This window comes from Pelophylax lessonae (genome assembly GCF_965119305.1).
Source record: "Pelophylax lessonae genome assembly, chromosome: 6".
Lineage (NCBI taxonomy): Eukaryota > Metazoa > Chordata > Amphibia > Anura > Ranidae > Pelophylax > Pelophylax lessonae.
In genome coordinates, this window is record NC_138773.1 from 63,986,825 (window position 1) to 64,007,049 (window position 20,225).

Sequence of the window (20,225 nt, forward strand, 5' to 3'; positions counted from 1 at the left end):
ACCAACTTTTAATAAAGCCATTTTATTTGAGGTAATGCGCTAGGCCGGTGAGCCCTCCTTTCTTGTTCCTAGTTTATCCGGACATCCCCAGTCTTGGGAGGGCAGCAAGGCGAGTGCCATCCTGGTTTATTAAGCATTTGAGTCCTGAGATTCTCTTTGCGTGAGGCCCATCTTCAAGCGCAGGAGAGTGGAGTGTTGGTTTGGACCCAGGGCCGGTGCTAGACTATTTTACGCCCTAGGCAAGACCAGCTACTTGTGCCCCCCCCCCCCCAAAAAAAAAGGAAGGGGTTAAAAACTCCTCCATGTCATACCCAGTGACCCTGATCCGATGGTTCCTCCATGTTATGCTTTCATACCCAGTGACTCCCCATATTCCTCCATGTCACACCCGGGGACCCTAATGTCTCTCCGTGTCACACCCAGGGACTTTGATGTTTTTCCATGTCACACCCTTGGACCCCAATATTCCTCCATGTCATGCGGTCATACCCACTGACCCTGATGTTCCTCCATGTCACACTCAGTGACCCCCGTGTTCCTCCATGTCAGACCCGGATGTTCCTCCATGTCACACCTGGGGACCCCAATGTTCCTCCTTGACACACTTGGGGACCCCAATCCCCCATGGCACACCCAGGGACCCCAATTCCTCATGGCACACCTGGTGACCCCAAACTCCTGTTACACCCGGTGACTCCTATCCCCATGTCACACCTGGTGACCCCGATTCCCTTTCATACCAGGGATGCTCCATGTAACACCCAGGGACCCCGATCCCCTGTTCTGGGGACACTAGCTGGGCGGTATGAAGAGAGTGGCCCCCACTCTGCCCTCCTTCACAGTGATCCTGCTGATTCCTTCTCCCAGGACGCTCCTCTCCTGGACCACAGTGCTCACCACAGCTCCAACCGGCTCCTGGTGGAGGGAAAAGCAGCAGTCAGAGAACTCCGCATGTCCTTCATCACCAACCTCCTCAGGCCATTCCGGTGCCTCGTCACTTCTGCCCCAGTAAAGGTTCCCCCCTCCAGTGCCGAGCTCCGGCTCAGGTTCAGCTCTCCTCTGCTCCCTGCTTAATACCAACCCAGGGAAATGAACTGGGGTTAAGGCCGTTCAGCTCCAGCTGAAGAGGATCATCATGCAGGCAGCACTCTGGTGGGCTCCATTCCTGCCTCTTGGGGCCCCTCCAACAGTGGTGGAAAGCCAGGGCCTGATAGTTCCGCCACTGCCCAAGACACCTGGCATCTTTCTCTGTCCCTTCTTCCTCTCCTACCGCCACCTCTCCCCTCAGCTCACAATCATTCATGATGGAGAGAGAGAGTGCCGACTTCTGGCTGCGCCCCTAGGTGGCAATGCGCCCTAGGTGGCTGCCTAGTTTGCCTAGTGGAAGCACCGGCCCTGTTTGGACTCTCCTACAGTGTAAGACCCGTAACTGCAGCTCTCCACCCCCTTCCCCCTCCTCACAGATGTAGAAGGATTTTTATCACAATTTGTGAATTCTTTAAACTCTTTTGAAGGGTTGTAGACTAGAGAAGACTGCAGATAAACAAGTAAAACTTATGTCAGGATTTGTTTTAGGTCTGTATCATCTGAGGCTATTTACTTCACTGGGTATATGAGAGGGTTTACAACCACTTTAAGCATGTTTTCTATTTTGTAGGTTTTTAAGACTGATGTAATAAAATAAACTGATTGTTGGAAGTATGGGAATCCCTGTTGGCATATATAAAAGTCCCAATTAGTGGTCCTGCCCTCCCAGTGGTGGGAGTGTAAAGATTCCTATATGGTCTGTGAGGGATGATGCCCTCTTGGAATATAACGGATATCGTTGAATGTACAACAGAGCACCTTCACACATTCCTAATAGAATTATCAAATGATTTATATTGCTGTCCATCCAATCTTGAGAATTATACAGCTCTACCGCACAGCAAGCCTGGTGACCTGACTTCTCTACTGCAGTTAAGTCATACAGCTAGGTCACCTCTCTGCCCCTCAGCCTGTGACTGGACAATGTTGGAGTGGCAAAAGACTGGTAAGGTCCGCTCTCTGCTCCTATTAGCAAGCACTGCCCCACCCTCTCCCAGTCTGAGTGAAGCTGCACAGGGGATTTTGAAGATAAAAATCCAGGTTTAGGTATAGTAGATCAATTTTTAAACACCCAAGTGAATTTATAGACTTTTTAGAAAGGCAGACTTGACTTACCCAGCTCCTCCTCCAGATAGGTGATGTCTCGGCCATTATCGGTAAGAGCTTTGAAGACCTCCAGTCTCTGCTCAAGGTCCTCGTTGGTGGGGTAATCCTTTATAACCCGGAAAAAATGGGCACGTAGAAATCCCAGCCTTTCACCCTACAGAATTTCATATTATTAGAATAAATATAGCATTTCTTCTTCATCACTTCACATGGACAATGTAAATCAATTTTTCAATGTTTTGGGATGCATTAGCAAGGAAGATTTATTGGAAGAGATTGACAGATGGGCAATTATTAGTTAAAGCCCAACTGAAGACATAATAGACATGCAGTCATATTACCTTTATACCAACCTCTAATTTACCTTTATTTTCCTGTTACAGCAGTTATGTAGGATGCCCAAATACGATGGGGCAGTTCAAAAGGTATCAGAGTTAGCACCAGAGCATTCTGTAATGTAACACACAATCTGACACAACCCCTCCCCCTCTCCAATGCAAATCTGTGTGAGAGGTGTGGCTATGACTAAGCTCTGCCAGCACAGGGAACTGCAGCATAAGGAGAGTAAAGTCTGCCATAGATGGATTGAATCCTGGCTGGTTCTTCAAGGACCAGCTGAGACTCCATCTATCTACAGGCAGACTGGTTGTACTGAATTGATTCAATCAATCGACTTCAGTACAACCAGCCTGTTGGTTTTTGTTCATGCAATCACTGCTGGTGGCTATAACTGCCAGCAGTGATCATTGTGCTCTGCCGACAGAACACAACAGCACTGCGGGATGGATTCTCCCATCATCATTTACTGTGTTGATGGGGAAATTGAGCGATTTTCTTTCCTTTAACCCATGGTGGAAGGAAAGAAAATGACTTCCTCTATGGGCTGCTTAACACTTCAGTTTGGCTTTAAATAGACAGAGGATTGAGACTGTGCAAATCAGAATCCTAGATATGATTAAAGTACAATTTCAGGACATTGTTTGGAAACAAGTCAGATAAGTTACCTAGGCTCCCTCACAAAATAGAAGGATGAATTCCTAAAAAATTCAGATTTCTTTCTGGGGGATCAAGAACAATTTTATTTTTCCCCTCACAGGAGCTAAATGAACCATGCTTTATAGGTTTTTGTGCCTTCCTCTGGATCAACTCTGGGTATAAGATTGTGTATATAAAGGTTTTTTTTTTTGTAATTTTTTTTTCCTATTGATTGATCTAGAACAGTGGTCACCAACTGCAGCCCTTTGCTTGCTTTTATTAGGCCCTTGGGGTGTCATTCCTCCCACCGACACCAATGACGGGGCGCCATTCCTCCCACCGACACGGTGCCATTCCTCCCATCGACACCAAAAACGGGGCGCCATTCCTCCCCACCGACACGGTGCCATTCCTCCCCACCGACACCAATGGCGGGGCACTATACCTCCCCACCGACACCAATGGCGAGGGCACTATTCCTCCCCACCGACACCAATGGCGAGGGCACTATTCCTCCCCACCGACACCAATGGCGGGGGCACTATTCCTCCCCACCGACACCAATGGCGGGGGCACTATTCCTCCCCACCGACACCAATGGCGGGGGCACTATTCCTCCCCACCGACCCCAATGGCGGGGGCACTATTCCTCCCCACCGACACCAATGGCGGGGGCACTATTCCTCCCCACCGACCCCAATGGCGGGGGCACTATTCCTCCCCACCGACCCCCAATGGCGGGGGCACTATTCCTCCCCACCGACCCCAATGGCGGGGGCACTATTCCTCCTCACCGACCCCAATGGCGGGGGCACTATTCCTCCCCACCGACACCAATGGCGGGGGCACTATTCCTCCCCACCGACACCAATGGCGGGGGCACTATTCCTCCCCACCGACACCAATGGCGGGGGCACTATTCCTCCCCACCGACACCAATGGCGGGGGCACTATTCCTCCCCACCGATACCAATGGCGGGGGCACTATTCCTCCCCACCGACCCCAATGGCGGGGCACTATTCCTCCCCACCGACACCAATGGCGGGGGCACTATTCCTCCCCACCGACACCAATGGCGGGGGCACTATTCCTCCCCACAGACACCAATGGCGGGGGGCACTATTCCTCCCCACCGACACCAATGGCGGGGGCACTATTCCTCCCCACCGACACCAATGGCGGGGGGCACCATTCCTCCCCACCGACACCAATGGCGGGGGGCACTATTCCTCTCCACCGACACCAATGACGGGGCGCCATTCCTCCCACTGACACCAAAAACGGGGCGCCATTCCTCCCCACCGACACGGTGCCATTCCTCCCACCGACACCAATGGCGGGGCACTATTCCTCCCCACCGACACCAATGGCGGGGCACTATTCCTCCCCACCGACACCAATGGCGGGGGCACTATTCCTCCCCACCGACACCAATGGCGGGGGCACTATTCCTCCCCACCGACACCAATGGCGGGGGCACTATTCCTCCCCACCGACACCAATGGCGGAAGCACTATTCCTCCCCACCGACACCAATGGCGGGGGCACTATTCCTCCCCACCGACACCGACGAGGCACAATTCCTTAAAATACCAAAAAAATAAAAAAGCTGCGCTTATGTGAGGGAGAAACAGCTGAAGTGACTCAAATGTAAATACCCAAAAGGATTAATGTGAACAAATATTTTGTGAATAATTAACAGGTGAAATCATAAACATAATAAAAATCCCAAATAATGTGATAGAAAAAAATGAAGGGACTCCAAATAAATAAATAAATCCACAAGGATATGTGCACAATAAATTAATTTCATATCCAGTGTTTTTAGTAATATGTTCACAATTTTGTGCACATATCCTTGTGGATTTATTTATTTGGAGTCACTTCATTTTCTTCTATCACATTATTTGGGATTTTTATGATGTTTATGATGAATTTCACCTGTTATTTGTTCACATTAATCCTTTTGAGTAATTACATTTGAGTCACTTCAGCTGTTTCTCCCTCACATTAGCGCAGCTTTTTTTCTTTTAATTTATGCTTGGTGTTATCTCACTTAGTGCCGGTTCACATTTGCGCGATACGGGAATGCTGCGAATATGCAGCGTGTTCCCGCATTGCATCCGCACCTCTGGCAGTTCACACTGCCATATGCGATACGCAGGGGGGTGTCAATTAAAAGTTAACCACACCCCCAGTTACGATCGCATATCGCAGTGTGATCTGCAAGTTCGCACAGAATCCGATCGCACTAGTGTGAACCACTATGCGATCTGATTCTGCTGTGGATAAAAAAAAGCCTTTTGTGCGAGTTTAGTGCGGATGCGGTGTGAATTCAGCCATACAAAGTGTATGGCTGAAATTTGCACCGCACATGAGATCGCATGCAATTTAGGAGCAGTGCGCTCCGAATTACACGCAATCTCTGCGATCGCAGTAATGTGAACCGGGGTTTAAAGCTGCAGCTGTTGATATTTTGATCTATTAGCGCGGTTACATACCTGTTACTATTCCTCCCCACTGACACCAATGACAAGGCTTTGTTACTGATGCCAAGACATTTTCTACTCCTACTGGCCACAGTCTGGCCCCTCTAATGTCTGAAGAATAATAAACTGGCCCCCATTGTTTATCAAGTTTGGAGACCCCTGATCTAGATGGACTTGTGTCTTTCAACCTATGTATCCTCTATGATGACTAATCTCCTATATGCAGTGCTCTTCTTTCAGCGCTGCAACTGAGCTCCAGCTCTTTTACAGTAAAGAATCCTGTCATTTACCCTTCCCTTTCCTCTCAATAGATCTACATTGGGGAACAATACAGTTAACCCTGCATGGACACAGTTCTACCCACATGGGATAGGTTGGATGTTTCTTTAGTACCCCGTTCTGCATACATTTCATTCATTTCTACCCTTGAAATACTTCAATATGAAAGCCTTTAGTGAACATAGCAAGTCTGAGCACATATAAATGTAAGGTTTTTCTGACGCACAAAGGAGCCGCATTTTCCCCACCCAGGATTTAATGGCAGATACAGAATACCCTCGTACATAAATGGCAACAGCTTGTCGCACTGTAGCTGGCCTTTTTCTATCTATTTGGGCTCAATCGTGACTACAGCTAGTGTCTTCATATTTTTATGAGCAACCTTTATCTAGCATAGGATGACTGTTCACCCAATACATATCTAGTCCAAGGAAGATCTTAAAATAGATGCAACATATTTGACATGAAAGTTCCATGAAAAGGAAGACCTACCTGTCCAATGACGAGACTCTTCAACAAATTTAGAACATCAAATCTGCCCTCAGCTGGCTGGTCTGGCTGCAATAGATCTACCACCGTCAGCCAGATCGCTTCAACTGCATGCTGGTTAGAAAAATGAAACATAGTTAATGTATGTAGAATAAAATCCTACTACAGTTAAAGAGGAATTTAAGGTATGGCGATTTGACACTGTTACATTGGTCCAGCTTGGACCAATGTAACTTGCAAATAACGATTGCGCAATCCTTACGTCATCCCGCGAGGGCAGAGATGTTTAGTAACTAAGTAGAACTACTTCACTACTGTACTTAAGTGCCGAAAGGCGGTATCTGTACTTTCCTAGAGTAGAATTTTTTTCTCCTATTTCCACTTTTACTTCACTACATTTTTTCAGTGATTTCAATACTTCTACTCCGATATTTTTTTTTTTTGTGCAGCATAGTTACTCGTTACAATTATAAAAATTACCACTGCCAGAACAGTAGATGGCAGGTTTCATGAAGCTAAAAACATGTGTATTATCAGCGCATACAAAAATAAATGCTACTGTATGTATAAATAAAAGCTGCATTTGAAATAATAAAAAACAATATGATGTTCAAACTTTTGACTTCTTTCTTTAATAACTACATAACACAGTACTTGTAATTTTACTTTCAGTACTTGAGTAGCAATTTTTTTTTCAAAACTACTGGTACTTTTACTTCCAGTACTTGAGTAGCAAAATTTTTAAAAAAACTACTTGCAATACTTAAGTACAAAAAATGTTGAATACTTAAGTACTTCTACTCAAGTCACTTTTTGATCGAGTACTTCCACTTAAGTCACTTTTTGATCGAGCACTTGTACTTTTACTCAAGTATGGGCTTCGAGTACTTTATACAACTCTGTGTGAGGGCTCTAGTGCTCGCACCGAGGGAGTGGTGGAGGCGGCATCTTCACAACAGTAAGCAAACACACCCTAGTGCGGGGGACAGCACTTTATAAACGTAAGCGGATCTGACTTATACAATTTTAATATGATGAAAAAAGTTATTACTATGGCAGATTTCTTTCCTTCCCTATGAATTTGATATATGAGCTTTACTCGATTGTGCAAGCGATATGTGGATATAACCCCTTAAAGGAGAAGGCGCAATTGACCTATTATGTAAAGAGGTCAACTATCTGGGGAGTTCTCGCAAGTTTGGAGGTAGCAGGGAAGCACTGAGGAAAGAAAACACTGTGACTGATTGCAATGGACAATTGGGGCCCCAACTGCACATTAGATCTGAAAGACTGTCACACTATTTGTAGCACTGTTAAGAACACTTTATTACATAGCACTGTTCACTTTATATTGTTGTGCACTTTCTTGGAGTGTTTTATTTGGTTCATTTACATATTTACTGCATGAATTTGAGCAGGAAGTGTGTGCAATATTGAATGTTCTACATATATACAAATCGGGGGAATAGAAGATCAAGTGAGCGCTGTAAATTTTAATTTTTAATACAAGGGCACCATATTGTGCCTGATACAGCAGCCTAGTTATTGACGGTTTAATAAGCGCAGGTCTATAAATATTTAATTTTTCTATGCATATAACCACACCTGGTTGAAGGCCCTGGAAGCTGGAAATCACTGTAGTAGACACCGCTACTCCTGTCTCCACCGGCTTCTGGGGACCATGCTGGGCAACTGGTCTGCTGAACTTTGAACACAGAAGGTCACCTGCTCGGCACAGGTGCCATTCAGAAAAAGCTTTGCATTTTCTGACTAAACGCAAAGCATTCTCTGATTGGATAAGGGAGAGAGAGTGTGACATTCCTGCTCTCTAAATAAAAATTAAATTAAACACAGCGCTACCATAAACCATGTACCATATGTCTTCAAAAATATCAATAATAAATATATAATGTACACAATATAAATAATTCAATATAACACGTATTGTGATGTGAAAAAAGTCCAAAATTAGTCAATAAAGTGCATAGTGCTCCAGTGTGAAATAGGAAATCATAAGTGCTCCAGGTGATCGTGACCCCCCCCTCCAGGCACCCCACTCACCAGAACAACTGGACCCTGGGAAGGGTCAGGAAAGCCTATAATCAATGGAGTGTAATGATGCACCAGGACTTCTCCTATAGGATGCCAGGTAATAAAATATAGTTCTTGCCAAGGATAGTCCGAGATTCCTCCACGAACCCAAATACCAGGAAGAAAAAGCCACGGATAGTGAAGTATGTTATGGTATTTTTATTAATCAATTATAAACCCAAAAAAACATACAAACATAAGAAGTAGGATCGCAGTGTAAAACAATACAGAAATCCCACGAGCGCCGCTATGGCGTGCATTTCACGGTCAGCCCAGGAAGTTGACCGGAAGTGACGATTCCAAGAGTGCCATACCGGAAGTGCGTCTTGGACTTTTTTCACATCACAATACGGGTTATATTGATTTATATTGTGTACATTATATATTTATTATTGATATTTTTGAAGACACATGGTATATTGTTTATGGTAGCGCTGTGTTGAATTTTATTTTTATTTAGATTGTCTAAGTTATTATACTTAGTGAAACAGCAGCTGCAATTTTTCTTTTATTTAACTTACTGTGAGTGCGGGTTTACATCACTTCACATTTTATTCCTGCTCTCTCTCTCATCCAATCAGAACACTTATTTAATTCAGAAAACACAAAGTGGCCATGAATTCCAGTGCTCACATGGAACAGGCCAGACAGCACGGGACCCAGAGGCTAGCAGAGATCCCTAACGTAGCAATGTCCACCTAATCTTCTACTAGTAATTTCCATGAAAATGGTTTCATGGTGTGCGGACATACGCTTACATATAAGACCACAGTTCTCTTATAGCAGAGCATTGCCTGAAACCGCTACAAATTTCCAGTCCAGGTGGTTCCGCAAGAGCCTTTGTTGCTTCAAATATTAGAGCCTTTTTACATTCTCTCTGATAATCCGTAACACTTACATCCTCAAACTTCTTTGTTTTCGCCAGTTCACATACATGATTCATTGCACGCACCCGAACGCTGAAGGCACTCTCCGGGCTCAGATCCTGGTGGTCAGACAGAAAATAGGAGGCATTTTAGTGTTAAAGAATCTTGAAAATAGAGAAAGCAATTAGATTAGCTTTTCTCAACCTTTTTACCCCAGAGGAACCCTTGAAATACTTTCAGATCTAGAGGAACCCTTGAAATACTTTCAGATCTAGAGGAACCCTTGAAATACTTTCAGATCTAGAGGAACCCTTGAAATACTTTCAGATCTAGAGGAACCCTTGAAATACTTTCAGATCTAGAGGAACCCTTGAAATACTTTCAGATCTAGAGGAACCCTTGAAATACTTTCAGATCTAGAGGAACCCTTGAAATACTTTCAGATCTAGAGGAACCCTTGAAATACTTTCAGATCTAGAGGAACCCTTGAAATACTTTCAGATCTAGAGGAACCCTTGAAATACTTTCAGATCTAGAGGAACCCTTGAAATACTTTCAGATCTAGAGGAACCCTTGAAATACTTTCAGATCTAGAGGAACCCTTGAAATACTTTCAGATCTAGAGGAACCCTTGCTACAAACAATTTATTGGGCGTCAATAGGAAAAATGCACCTTACATTGATGGTCATTGGGAAGAATGCAACCCTTACAGTGGTGATCAGAATACCACCTTAATAGACAGATGAAAAGGATGTTGGTGCCATGTCACTGGCTCTTCAGATTGGTGTTGGCCCCAGCACCATCAGATGGAAAGATCATCAGCCCCAGCTCAAGGAACCCCTAGCAACCTCTGCGGGAACCCCAGTTAAGTTTGGCCATTTTAGATGATACAAGAAATCCAGCCATGACCCTAGACCACTTACTTTCAGGAGTTCAGGAGTGATAATGTACTCTGGCTGCCTGTCGGAATGTTTGGATTTGGGACGTGGGGGCCCAAAACCCAGGAACATCTTCACCTTCTCCTTCAGGCCCGGGTCTCTGCCCATTTGCCGTGCCATGGCTGGAGTGACAAGGGGCCCTGTGTGGACACGAAGCACGGTTAGTACAAATGGAATACAAAGTTATCAAACTTAAGTTTAGACACACTTTCAGCATCCCTCTATACCAGGGGTCTCCAAACTTTCCAAACAAAGGGCCAGTTTATTGTCCTTTAGCCTTTAGGGGGGGTCGGACTGTGGCCAGAGGGAGTGAACATTTTCCATAACAGTACACTGGCTGACATTTCAAAAAAAGTGCTAGATAGGAAGATCTACAAAGTATATAGTGAATACAATCAGCGCAAATCAAACAGTTATAAATAAATGAATCAAATAAATAATGAATCAATCTGGCTGCAATCACTCGTGTGTGTGTCCACTGCACAAATGCAATCTGTATACCAAAAAAGTGTAGCGCCAGATAAAATAATCAAGATAATAGATGTAAATCAGAGATGTATAGTAACTAAGTAGAACTACTTCACTACTGTACTTAAGTACCGAAAGGCGGTATCTGTACTTTCCTAGAGTAGAATTTTTTTCTCCTACTTTCACTTTTACTTCACTACATTTTTTCAATGATTTCAATACTTCTACTCCAATATTTTTTTTTTGTGCTGCATAGTTACTCGTTACAATTATAAAAATTACCACTGCCAGAACAGTAGATGGCAGGTTTCATGAAGCTCAAAAAATGTGTATAATGTCATGTGTACTTTTGACTTCTTTCTTTAATAACTACATAACACAGTACTTGTACTTTTACTTTCAGTACCTGAGTAGCGATTTTTTTAAAAAAAAAACTACTGGTACTTTTACTTTCAGTACTTGAGTAGCAAAACTTTTAAAAAAAACTACTTGCAATACTTAAGTACAAAAAATGTTGAATACTTTAGTAATTCTACTCAAGTCACTTTTTGATAGAGCACTTCCACTTCTAATCAAGTCACTTTTTGATCGAGCACTTGTACTTTTACTCAAGTATGGGTTTTGAGCACTTTATACAACTCTGATGTAAATCAATAAACTGAAGTACAATATAAAACATCCCACTGTGTAGACCACAGAGTGAATGTGAAGTACTGTGCAGTCAAGGAGCCCCAGTAGTTTTAAAAAAGGCTTAGCATAAAGGAGCTTAGTTTACATGCCATATGTGACGTCCACGTCACAGCATGTTATCTGCAGAGTTGTATAAAGTACTCAAAACCCATACTTGAGTAAAAGTACAAGTGCTTGATCAAAAAGTGACTTGAGTAGAAGTGGAAGTGCTCGATCAAAAAGTGACTTAAGCAGAAGTACTAAAGTATTCAACATTTTTTGTACTTATTGCAAGTAGTTTTTTTTTTTAATTTTGCTACTCAAGTACTGAAAGTAAAAGTACAAGTACTGTGTTATGTAGTTATTAAAGAAAGAACGTTTGTTAAAGTTATTAAAGTTAAAGTTATTAAAGAAAGAAGTCCAAAAGAAGTCAAAAGTACACATGACATAATACACTTTTTTTGAGCTTCATGAAACCTGCCATCTACTGTAATGTAGTGAAGTAAAAGTGGAAGTAGGAGAAAAAAATTCTACTCTAGGAAAGTACAGATACCGCCTTACGGTAGTACAGTAGTGAAGTAGTTCTACTTAGTTACTATACATCTCTGGTTATCTGTGAAAATCGGAGAACGCTCATTCCTGTGATGCTGGGGGTGCACGCAATATTCAACATGTCCCAGCTTCTATGCCAGGACAGTGGAGATCCGTTAGGATGGTAGTTTTGTAGCCAGGCTTCAGGGAAGTCACACATAGCCAACAGGTACGGCATGTACACTAAGCTCCATTCTGTCAATTGGCACAAATTTTTTTAAAAAACGGCTGCCCAAGTGGTTATAAAATCAGGTTTTTTTTTTTTTTTTTTTATTCTTCGTTATCTGCATTATGGTAAAAAAACAAAAAACAAAAAACCAAAAAAAATTCCACTTCCACTTGTCTCCCCCCCCCCCCCCTTCCCCTCCTAAACAGCTTGAGTCCTCTCTCGATCCAGAGCTGTGCCTGTCTGCAGCAGCACTGGTCTCTCTTCCTGCTCTCACAGGCCATTGGCTCCTGTTGCTGTCAGTCAAATCCTGTGGGGGGGGGGGGGGGGAGCAGGGTTCAGCCACACGGTGCTCCTATAGATGAACACAGTCTGGCTTGGTAGTAGCCCGCATGTATGCGCCCACAACGTAAAAAGTGAGAGCTGTTTAATTTAGCAGCTGGCACACAAGGTGTGAACATACAACCTCCAAGAGACAATAAAAACAAGGTGTGCAGCGCTTCACTGTGATTAATAAGCAAAAGTCTCCAAATATAAATCCGTGACTCGACTCAAAAGAAATCTTCCAACAATGTGTGATATGTCCAACCACTCACCAGAAAGTAGAAAAAAATCCAGCAACAAATCCACACACTTCATCCAGTGTGTTTGGGAAAGGCCTGTCACAACTGTGCACCAATCTAAACACTCACCAGATGGCAAACCACAATATGCACTAGACTGTTGCTATGAAATGAAGAGTGATCATCCTCTGGTGTTTTGATTAATCCTCGTGGTGAAAGGGGTGGCTTTTTATGCAAGTTTTTTTTTTTTTTTTTTTTTGGCTTTGATTTTATGCTATTTTTTGGACTAGAATTCAAAAGCCCTGCCTATCAACGGACACCCCCTTACATCTGGGCCACTAGCAATTGGAGTGGGAGGAAAGTCCACGCCTCTCAAGGAAACGCCTTCCATACAAAAAGGGGTTGGAAACCACAATTATGTTTCATAAACTGCTGGTCTCTGACACTGTACAAAGTAATCTACTGGGAAGAGAGTTACTGAATCGCTTCCAAGCCTGCATACAGTACACATTCAATGGAGTAGAACACGTTGAAAAATTAGATGAGGAAATATGTGAATTGACAGCAATGGAAGTAGAGGATGAGATTGAAGGCAATATTCCACCTGAAATTGTTGCCCAAATACCGGATACTCTCTGGGCCAAGGGAAAGTATGATGTGGGATTTCTACAAGTCCCTCCAGTAAAAGTTAAAATAAAAGCAGGAGTCCAAATCCCATGCATACCACAATACCCACTATCAGTAGATCAACTCACCGGTATACGAATACAAATAAAAACTACTGAACCACTTTACCGCTGAGTACCGTAGTACTACTGCGGCAAAGTGGCTCTTGTAGGTCTGACGACGTAGACCTACGTCGCCAGACTCCTCCCCCTGTAGGCGGCGCTCGCGCGCCGCCGGAGGCGCACTCCCGCTATTTTCATTCACAGCGGGAGTTGGGCCAGGGGAGGAGTGGCGGCGATCGCCGCTGCTCTGCCCCGATCGTCGGGGAATCGAGTCTGGAGATCCGCCCGCCTGTGTAAACAGAGCGGGCGGATCTCCTAAGTGACAGGAAGTGACAGATCGGAGTGTTCAGCATAGCTCGATCTGTCCCTGACTCATGTCACTGGTACCCCCAAAAGTGTCAAAAATGTCAGTCAAGGGTCCGATCTGTCCGCCGCAATGTCGCAGTCCCGCAAAAAAAAAAAAAATCGCAGATCGCCGCCATTACTCGTTTAAAAAAAAAAACACCAAAAATGACAGAAATCTTTCCCTTCGTTAGTAAACGCAATAACTTTTGCGCAAACCAGTCAAAATACGCTTATTGTAATTTGTTTTTACCAAACATAGGTAGCAGAAAACAAATTGGCAAAAATGTAAAAAAAAAAAAAAATTTGATTTTTACATTTATTTTTGGGGAAATTTCATATAAAAAAAATGTGAAAAATATTGTTATTTTTTCAAAATTTACGCTCTTTGTTTATAGCGCAAAAAGTAAAAAATCGCACAGGTGATCAAATACCACCAAAAGAAAGCTCTGTTTGTGGGAAAAAAAGGACGTAAATTTCGGGTACGGCGTCGCACGATCGCGCAATTGTCAGTTAAATTCGCACAGTGCCGAATTGCAAAAAGTGGCCTGGACGTAAGACAGCAAAATCCTCCGGTGGTAAAGTGGTTAAAGCAGGTGTTCTAAAGAAAACAATGCAGAGCACAGACGCCAATGTTTCCCTTAAAGAAAAAGGTCAAAAAAGGGAGTATATGGAATGATACATGCTTTAAGGACCATCAATCAGATCGAGGAAGACACTCCTGTTGTCCCAAATCCTAGTACTTTGCTCAATGATATACAGTACCTACAAGAACAAGGGTGTACACCGTAATAGACTTGGCCAATGCTTTAGTGTCACCCTGGATGAAAAAAAAGCCAAAAACTCTTTGCTTTCCAGTTTTAGGGAGAAATGTAAACCTGGACAAAAATGCCAAAAGGAATGGTTTCCTCCCCAAGTAAATTCTCAAAGGCCATGATGGCAATCCTGAATGGATGGCAAACAGCCCATGAAGGCACAGTGATTAAAGTGTACATTGAGGACATCTTGCTATGTGCAGACACAAAAGAACATTGTGTACAAGACTCTTCCTCTGTTGAAAAATCTCAGTGAACAGAATTGCAGGGTGTCAAAGGAAAAAGGTACAATGGTGTAGGCCTCATGTGAAATTCCTTGGTAACTGTCTAGGCAGGGATCCTCAAACTACGGCCATCCAGCTGTTGCGGAACTACACATCCCATGAGGCATTGTAAAACCCTGACATTCACAGACATGATTAGGCATGATGGGAATTGTAGTTCCTTAACAACTGGAGGGCCGTAGTTTGAGTCTAGGCCCTGGAACCAAGCACATTGAAAGAAAAAACAGACAATTAAAATGCCTCAGCCGAAAAACCACAAGCAACTCAGGGAATTTATTGGGATGGTGTCATATGTGAGCCAATGGATACCAGATGCTAACCCCAAGTTGAAACCCTTGTATTCGGCCATAACTATACTATTTAAATGGACAAAGGAATTGGAGGATGCCTTCAACCTCAACCAGTTTAAAGCGGATATCCAGATTGCACCGCTCTCAAATTGCCTAACCAAAACAAGCCCATCCAATTATAATTGTTCCGTCAAGGGAGCCACAGGCAATGGAGTCCTTACTCCGAGGTCACCATCAGGAACACACATAGTGGCCTATGAAAGCCTACAACTGGACCCAATTCTTCAAGGAAAACCAACCTGTGTAAGAGCAGTTTCACCTGCTGCATGAAAAATAAAAAAAATTAACAGGGATGTGCAGGATTACACATCAATTGGTCTTCAAATGGCAGGTTAACCACTTGCCGACCAGTCACGTTGACTGTACTGCGGCAAAGTGGCTCGTTTCCGTCCAGCGACGTAGACCTACATTGCTGGACCCCTCCCCCATGTGGGCGGCGCTCGCGCGCCGCCGGAGGCTCACTCCCGCTGTTTTCAGTCACAGCGGGAGTCGGGCCAGGGGAGGAGAGGCGGTGATCGCCGCTGCTCTTCCCCGATCGTCGGGGAATCGAGTCTGGAGATCCGCCCGCTTGTGTAAACAAAGCGGCGCGGATCTCCTAAGTGACAAACAGTGACAGATTGCAGGGTTCAGCATAGCTGAATCTGCGATCTGTCCCTGTGTCACTCAGTCACCTCCCCCCACACACGTCAGTAACACCAGGCATACATTAACCCCTCCCTCTCCAATAAAATTAACCCCTTCCCTGCCAGTGTAATTTTACAGTAACAGTGCATATATATAGCACTGATTACTGCAGTAATGTCACTGGTACCCCCAAAAGTGTCAAAAATGTCAATCAAGGGTCCGATCTGTCTGCCGCAATGTCGCAGTCCCGCAAAAAAAAAAAAAAAAAGATAACACCAAAAATGACAGAAATCTTTCCCTTAGTTAGTAAACACAATAACTTTTGCGCAAACCAATCAAAATACGCTTATTGCGATTTTTTTTACCAAACATAGGTAGCAGAAAACAAATTGGTCCGCGCAATTGTCAGTTAAAGTCGCACAGTGCCGAATCACAAAAAGTGGCCTGGACGTAAGACAGCAAAATCCTCCGGTGGTAAAGTGGTTAAAGAAATGGTGCAAAGAGAGACAGGGAATATTCTTAGTAATAGTGAACCTAATGTAGTTTATTCAGGAGAATTTCCCACTATTATTGGTAATAACATGCAACCCCAGATAAATCAACCTGTTGGTTATAATCCAGAATTTAGGAGACCCTTTGGGAAAAAGAAACATCCTCATTCCCATTATCCTGTGCACCACGCTGGATGGGGTCCTGGGGCCCTGGAGGCCATTATGGGCACCCTCAGGTCAGAACGCCTACCGTCAGGGGGGAACTGCATGATGTTAACGCCCATTTAACTATTAACTTACCATAAGAGGATATGGACACTGACTTGGTTGATTATAGGATCACACCTAGTTTCCAACCTAGAACACGCCTATGCCTTATGCATATCTATTACTATAAAATTAGTTAGCCTAATGCCTCGTACACACGCAACGATTATTGGCCGACCGATCGGCTGTCTTTTGTCCAGTGTTGTTTAAAATGTGCTCTAGACTGCGCACGAATTTTCTCGGCCAACAAAAACCAACTTCAGAAGTGATGTCATGTGCTGGTTTACTTTCCGTGTGTTTTTTCTTCTCTGAGCATGCCCAGTCTTGCTCATCAGATTTTTGTCTGCCGAAATCTGTACTGACTGATGGAAAATCGGCCGTTCTGTTGACAGCCAACAAAAATTTTATAGTCTGCACACCAGATTTTGTTCGGCCGAAAAGTCGGAGTCGGTTGTCGAAAGCATCATACTAACAAGCCGAAAATCAGCCGATCGGACATTGGCCGAAAATTCACGGCCAACTATCGATGCGTGTGTACGAGGCTTAATGCTTGTTAGCTAGAGATACTTCTTTTTGCTCAGCTCACAAGAATTGTTGTGCCTCTGTGTATTGTATCTCTCCACTGCAGTGAATAAATGCACCTTTTCTTTCATCAATTTGGACTCCTTATCTCATCCTAAAGGTCTTGTTTGAAGACTCCTAACCGGAAGTAACACTTTGCGACAATGTAAAGTAGTGAGTGTACAGCTTGTACAACAATGTAAATTTGCTGTCCCCACAAAATAACTCAACACACAGCCATTAATGTCTAAACCGCTGGCAACAAGAGTACACCCCTAAGTGGAAATGTCCAAATTGGGCCCAAAGTGTATATATTTTGTGTGGCCACCATTATTTTCCATCACTGCCCTAACCCACTTGGGCATGGAGTTCACCAGAGCTTCACAGATTGCTACTGGAGTCCTCTTCCACTCCTCCATGACGACATCACTGAGCTGGTGGATGTTGGAGACCTTGCACTCCTACTGTTTGAGGATGCCCCACAGATGCTCAATAGGGTTTAGGTCTGGAGACATGCTTGGCTAGTCCATCACCTTTACCCTCAGCTTCTTTAGCAAGGCAGTGCTCATTTTGGAGGTGTAGCCCAAGACCATGGCACTCCCACCATGCTTGACTGTAGGTAAGACACACTTGTCTTTGTGCTCCTCCCCTGGATACCACCACACGTGCTTGACATCATCTGAACCAAATAAGTTTATCTTGGTCTCATCAGACCACAGAACATGGTTCCAGTAAGCCATGTCCTTAGTCTGCTTGTCTTCAGCAAAACTGTTTGCAGGCTCTCTTGTGCATCATCTTTAGAAGAGGCTTCCTTCTGGGACGACAGCCATGCAGACCAATTTAATGCAGTGTGTAGAATATGGTCTGAGTACTGACGTACTGACAGGCTGACCCCCCCCCCTTCAACCTCTGCAGCAATGCTGGCAGCACTCATACATATATTTCCCAAAGACAACCTCTGCATAGGACGCTGAGCGCATGCACTCAACCTCTTTGGTCGACCATGGCGAGGCCCGTTTTGAGTGGAACCTGTCCTGGTAACCCACTGTATGGTCTTGGCCAACGTGCTGCAGCTCAGTTTCAGGGTCTTGGCAATCTTATAGCCCAGGCCATCTTTATGTAGAGCAACAATTCTTTTTTTCAGATTGAGTTCTTTGCCATGAGGTGCCATGTTGAACTTCCAGTGACCAGTATGAGAGAGTGAGAGCGATAACACCAAATTTAACACACCTGCTCCCCATTCACACCTGAGACCTTGTAACACTAACAAGTCACATGACACGAGGGAGGGAAAATGGCTAACTGGGCCCAATTTGGACATTTTCACTTAGGGGTGTACTCACTTTTGTTGCCAGCAGTATAGACATTAATGGCTGGGTGTTGAGTTATTTTGGAGGGGACAAATTTACACTGTTATACAAGCTGTACACTCACTTTACATTGTAGCAAAGTGTCATTGACAGTGATAGTGTTGTCACATGAAAAGATCTAAAAATATTTACAAAAATGTGAGGGGTGTACTCACTTTTGAGAGATAGAGTGTGTATATATATATATATATATATATATATATATATATACATACATACTATATTATATATATATATATATATATATATAATATATATATATATATATATATACACATATACACACACACACACACATATATACACACACACACATATATACACACACACACATATATATACACACACACTTTTTCCTAATTTTATGAAGAAATTCAATTTTTTTGATCAGGTTTTAAAAACAGAAAATATAGTTTTTCAAAATTCTGTCTTTTTTCATTTATATAAATAAAAAAGCCAATAGTGATCAAATACCACCTAAAGAAAGCTCCATTTGTGACAAAAAAAAAAAAAAATATGATCTAAAAATTCATGTGGTTAGAGCATTGCATGGCCACGCAATTGTCAATTAAAATAGCGCAGTGCCAAATAGCAAAAAAAGGCCTGGTCAGGAAGGGGGTAAAATTTTCTGGCGCTCAAGTGGTTAAAAGAACAGACGTGATCCCTTGTTTAGGATTCCCTCCGTAAAGGGGAAGTGTGAATGGAATGCACTCACATGACAAAGCAGCCCAGGACATGCCGAATCACACTCAAGATGATTCCAACATTATACCCAGGGTCTCCAAACCTACGTAATTCTGTGAAAAGTCTAGGGTTCTGGAGATGTATACTCTGAATGCTAAACCTAGAAGGACCTCCATTTCTGAACCCTGCCTGGCTCAAATCGAAAAAGACATAAATGGGCTTCTGCAAGAACCTGAACCTAGGATTTCAATATATTAAAGACAATACTGTCAGCACAAAGTTAGGCAGTTGGTAGGACAGCAAATACCAAGAAAAATTCTGGGCCTTGTGTGCAATACGTTTCAAATCCTTGACCAAGTCGATCCCAGGAGGAGATGCACTACCACCACTGTTAAAAGTTGGTGCAGAAGTTTGGTGCATGTGCTGACACTCATTAAGTATTTGATATCTTTGGCCTCAGAATGATCACCCATATGTTTAGATGTCTCCTCTGGTGCCCCACCACTTTCCTGGGAGAGATACTAGCCGAAGCATTGCACGCCCCTGGCTGTTTTTCAGACTGCAGTGACTTAACTTGTCGAAATAGGTTAGAACAAAATCACCTTGGTGCCTCCGGAGGAAGCTACATTACGAAACGCGTAGATTCCACACACAGGGCAATTATTAAAAACACTAATATGGTTTTAAAGCTATAGATTTCTAGAATATTGGTATTAACATATGCTGATGTGATTGGGTGAGATTCAAGGTATGAGATGTCTTTAATGTTGAACTTTAGTCAGAAAATGAAGTCCTGCTACAGCACTTCGTTCTGGCTCCTTTTGCAGGTACAGCTATGTAAAACATTAAAAATAGGTGTCTATAGGGTTTAAAATCCAGTGTTACACTGTCTCATCCTGCTTTGTACATGCTCAGTTGCTCTATAATTCA

General features: G+C 43.5%; 1 protein-coding gene across 4 annotated transcripts in view; it reads right to left on the reverse strand.

Moving 5' to 3' along the window:
• The window catches only part of TSC2 (TSC complex subunit 2), a 105,687-nt gene extending 95,228 nt beyond the window's left edge, over positions 1-10,459 (reverse strand). For all 4 annotated transcript variants that reach the window (XM_082261066.1, XM_082261064.1, XM_082261065.1 and 1 more), the window contains exons 1-4: positions 10,308-10,459; positions 9,416-9,502; positions 6,430-6,540; positions 2,203-2,347 (exon numbers count right to left, since the gene is read on the reverse strand). In XM_082261066.1, coding sequence (XP_082117192.1) covers positions 2,203-2,347; positions 6,430-6,540; positions 9,416-9,502; positions 10,308-10,442 — 478 coding nt within the window. In that variant the 5' untranslated portion in view covers positions 10,443-10,459. The remainder of the gene's footprint in view (positions 1-2,202; positions 2,348-6,429; positions 6,541-9,415; positions 9,503-10,307) is intronic.
• Positions 10,460-20,225: the final 9,766 nt, after the last annotated feature.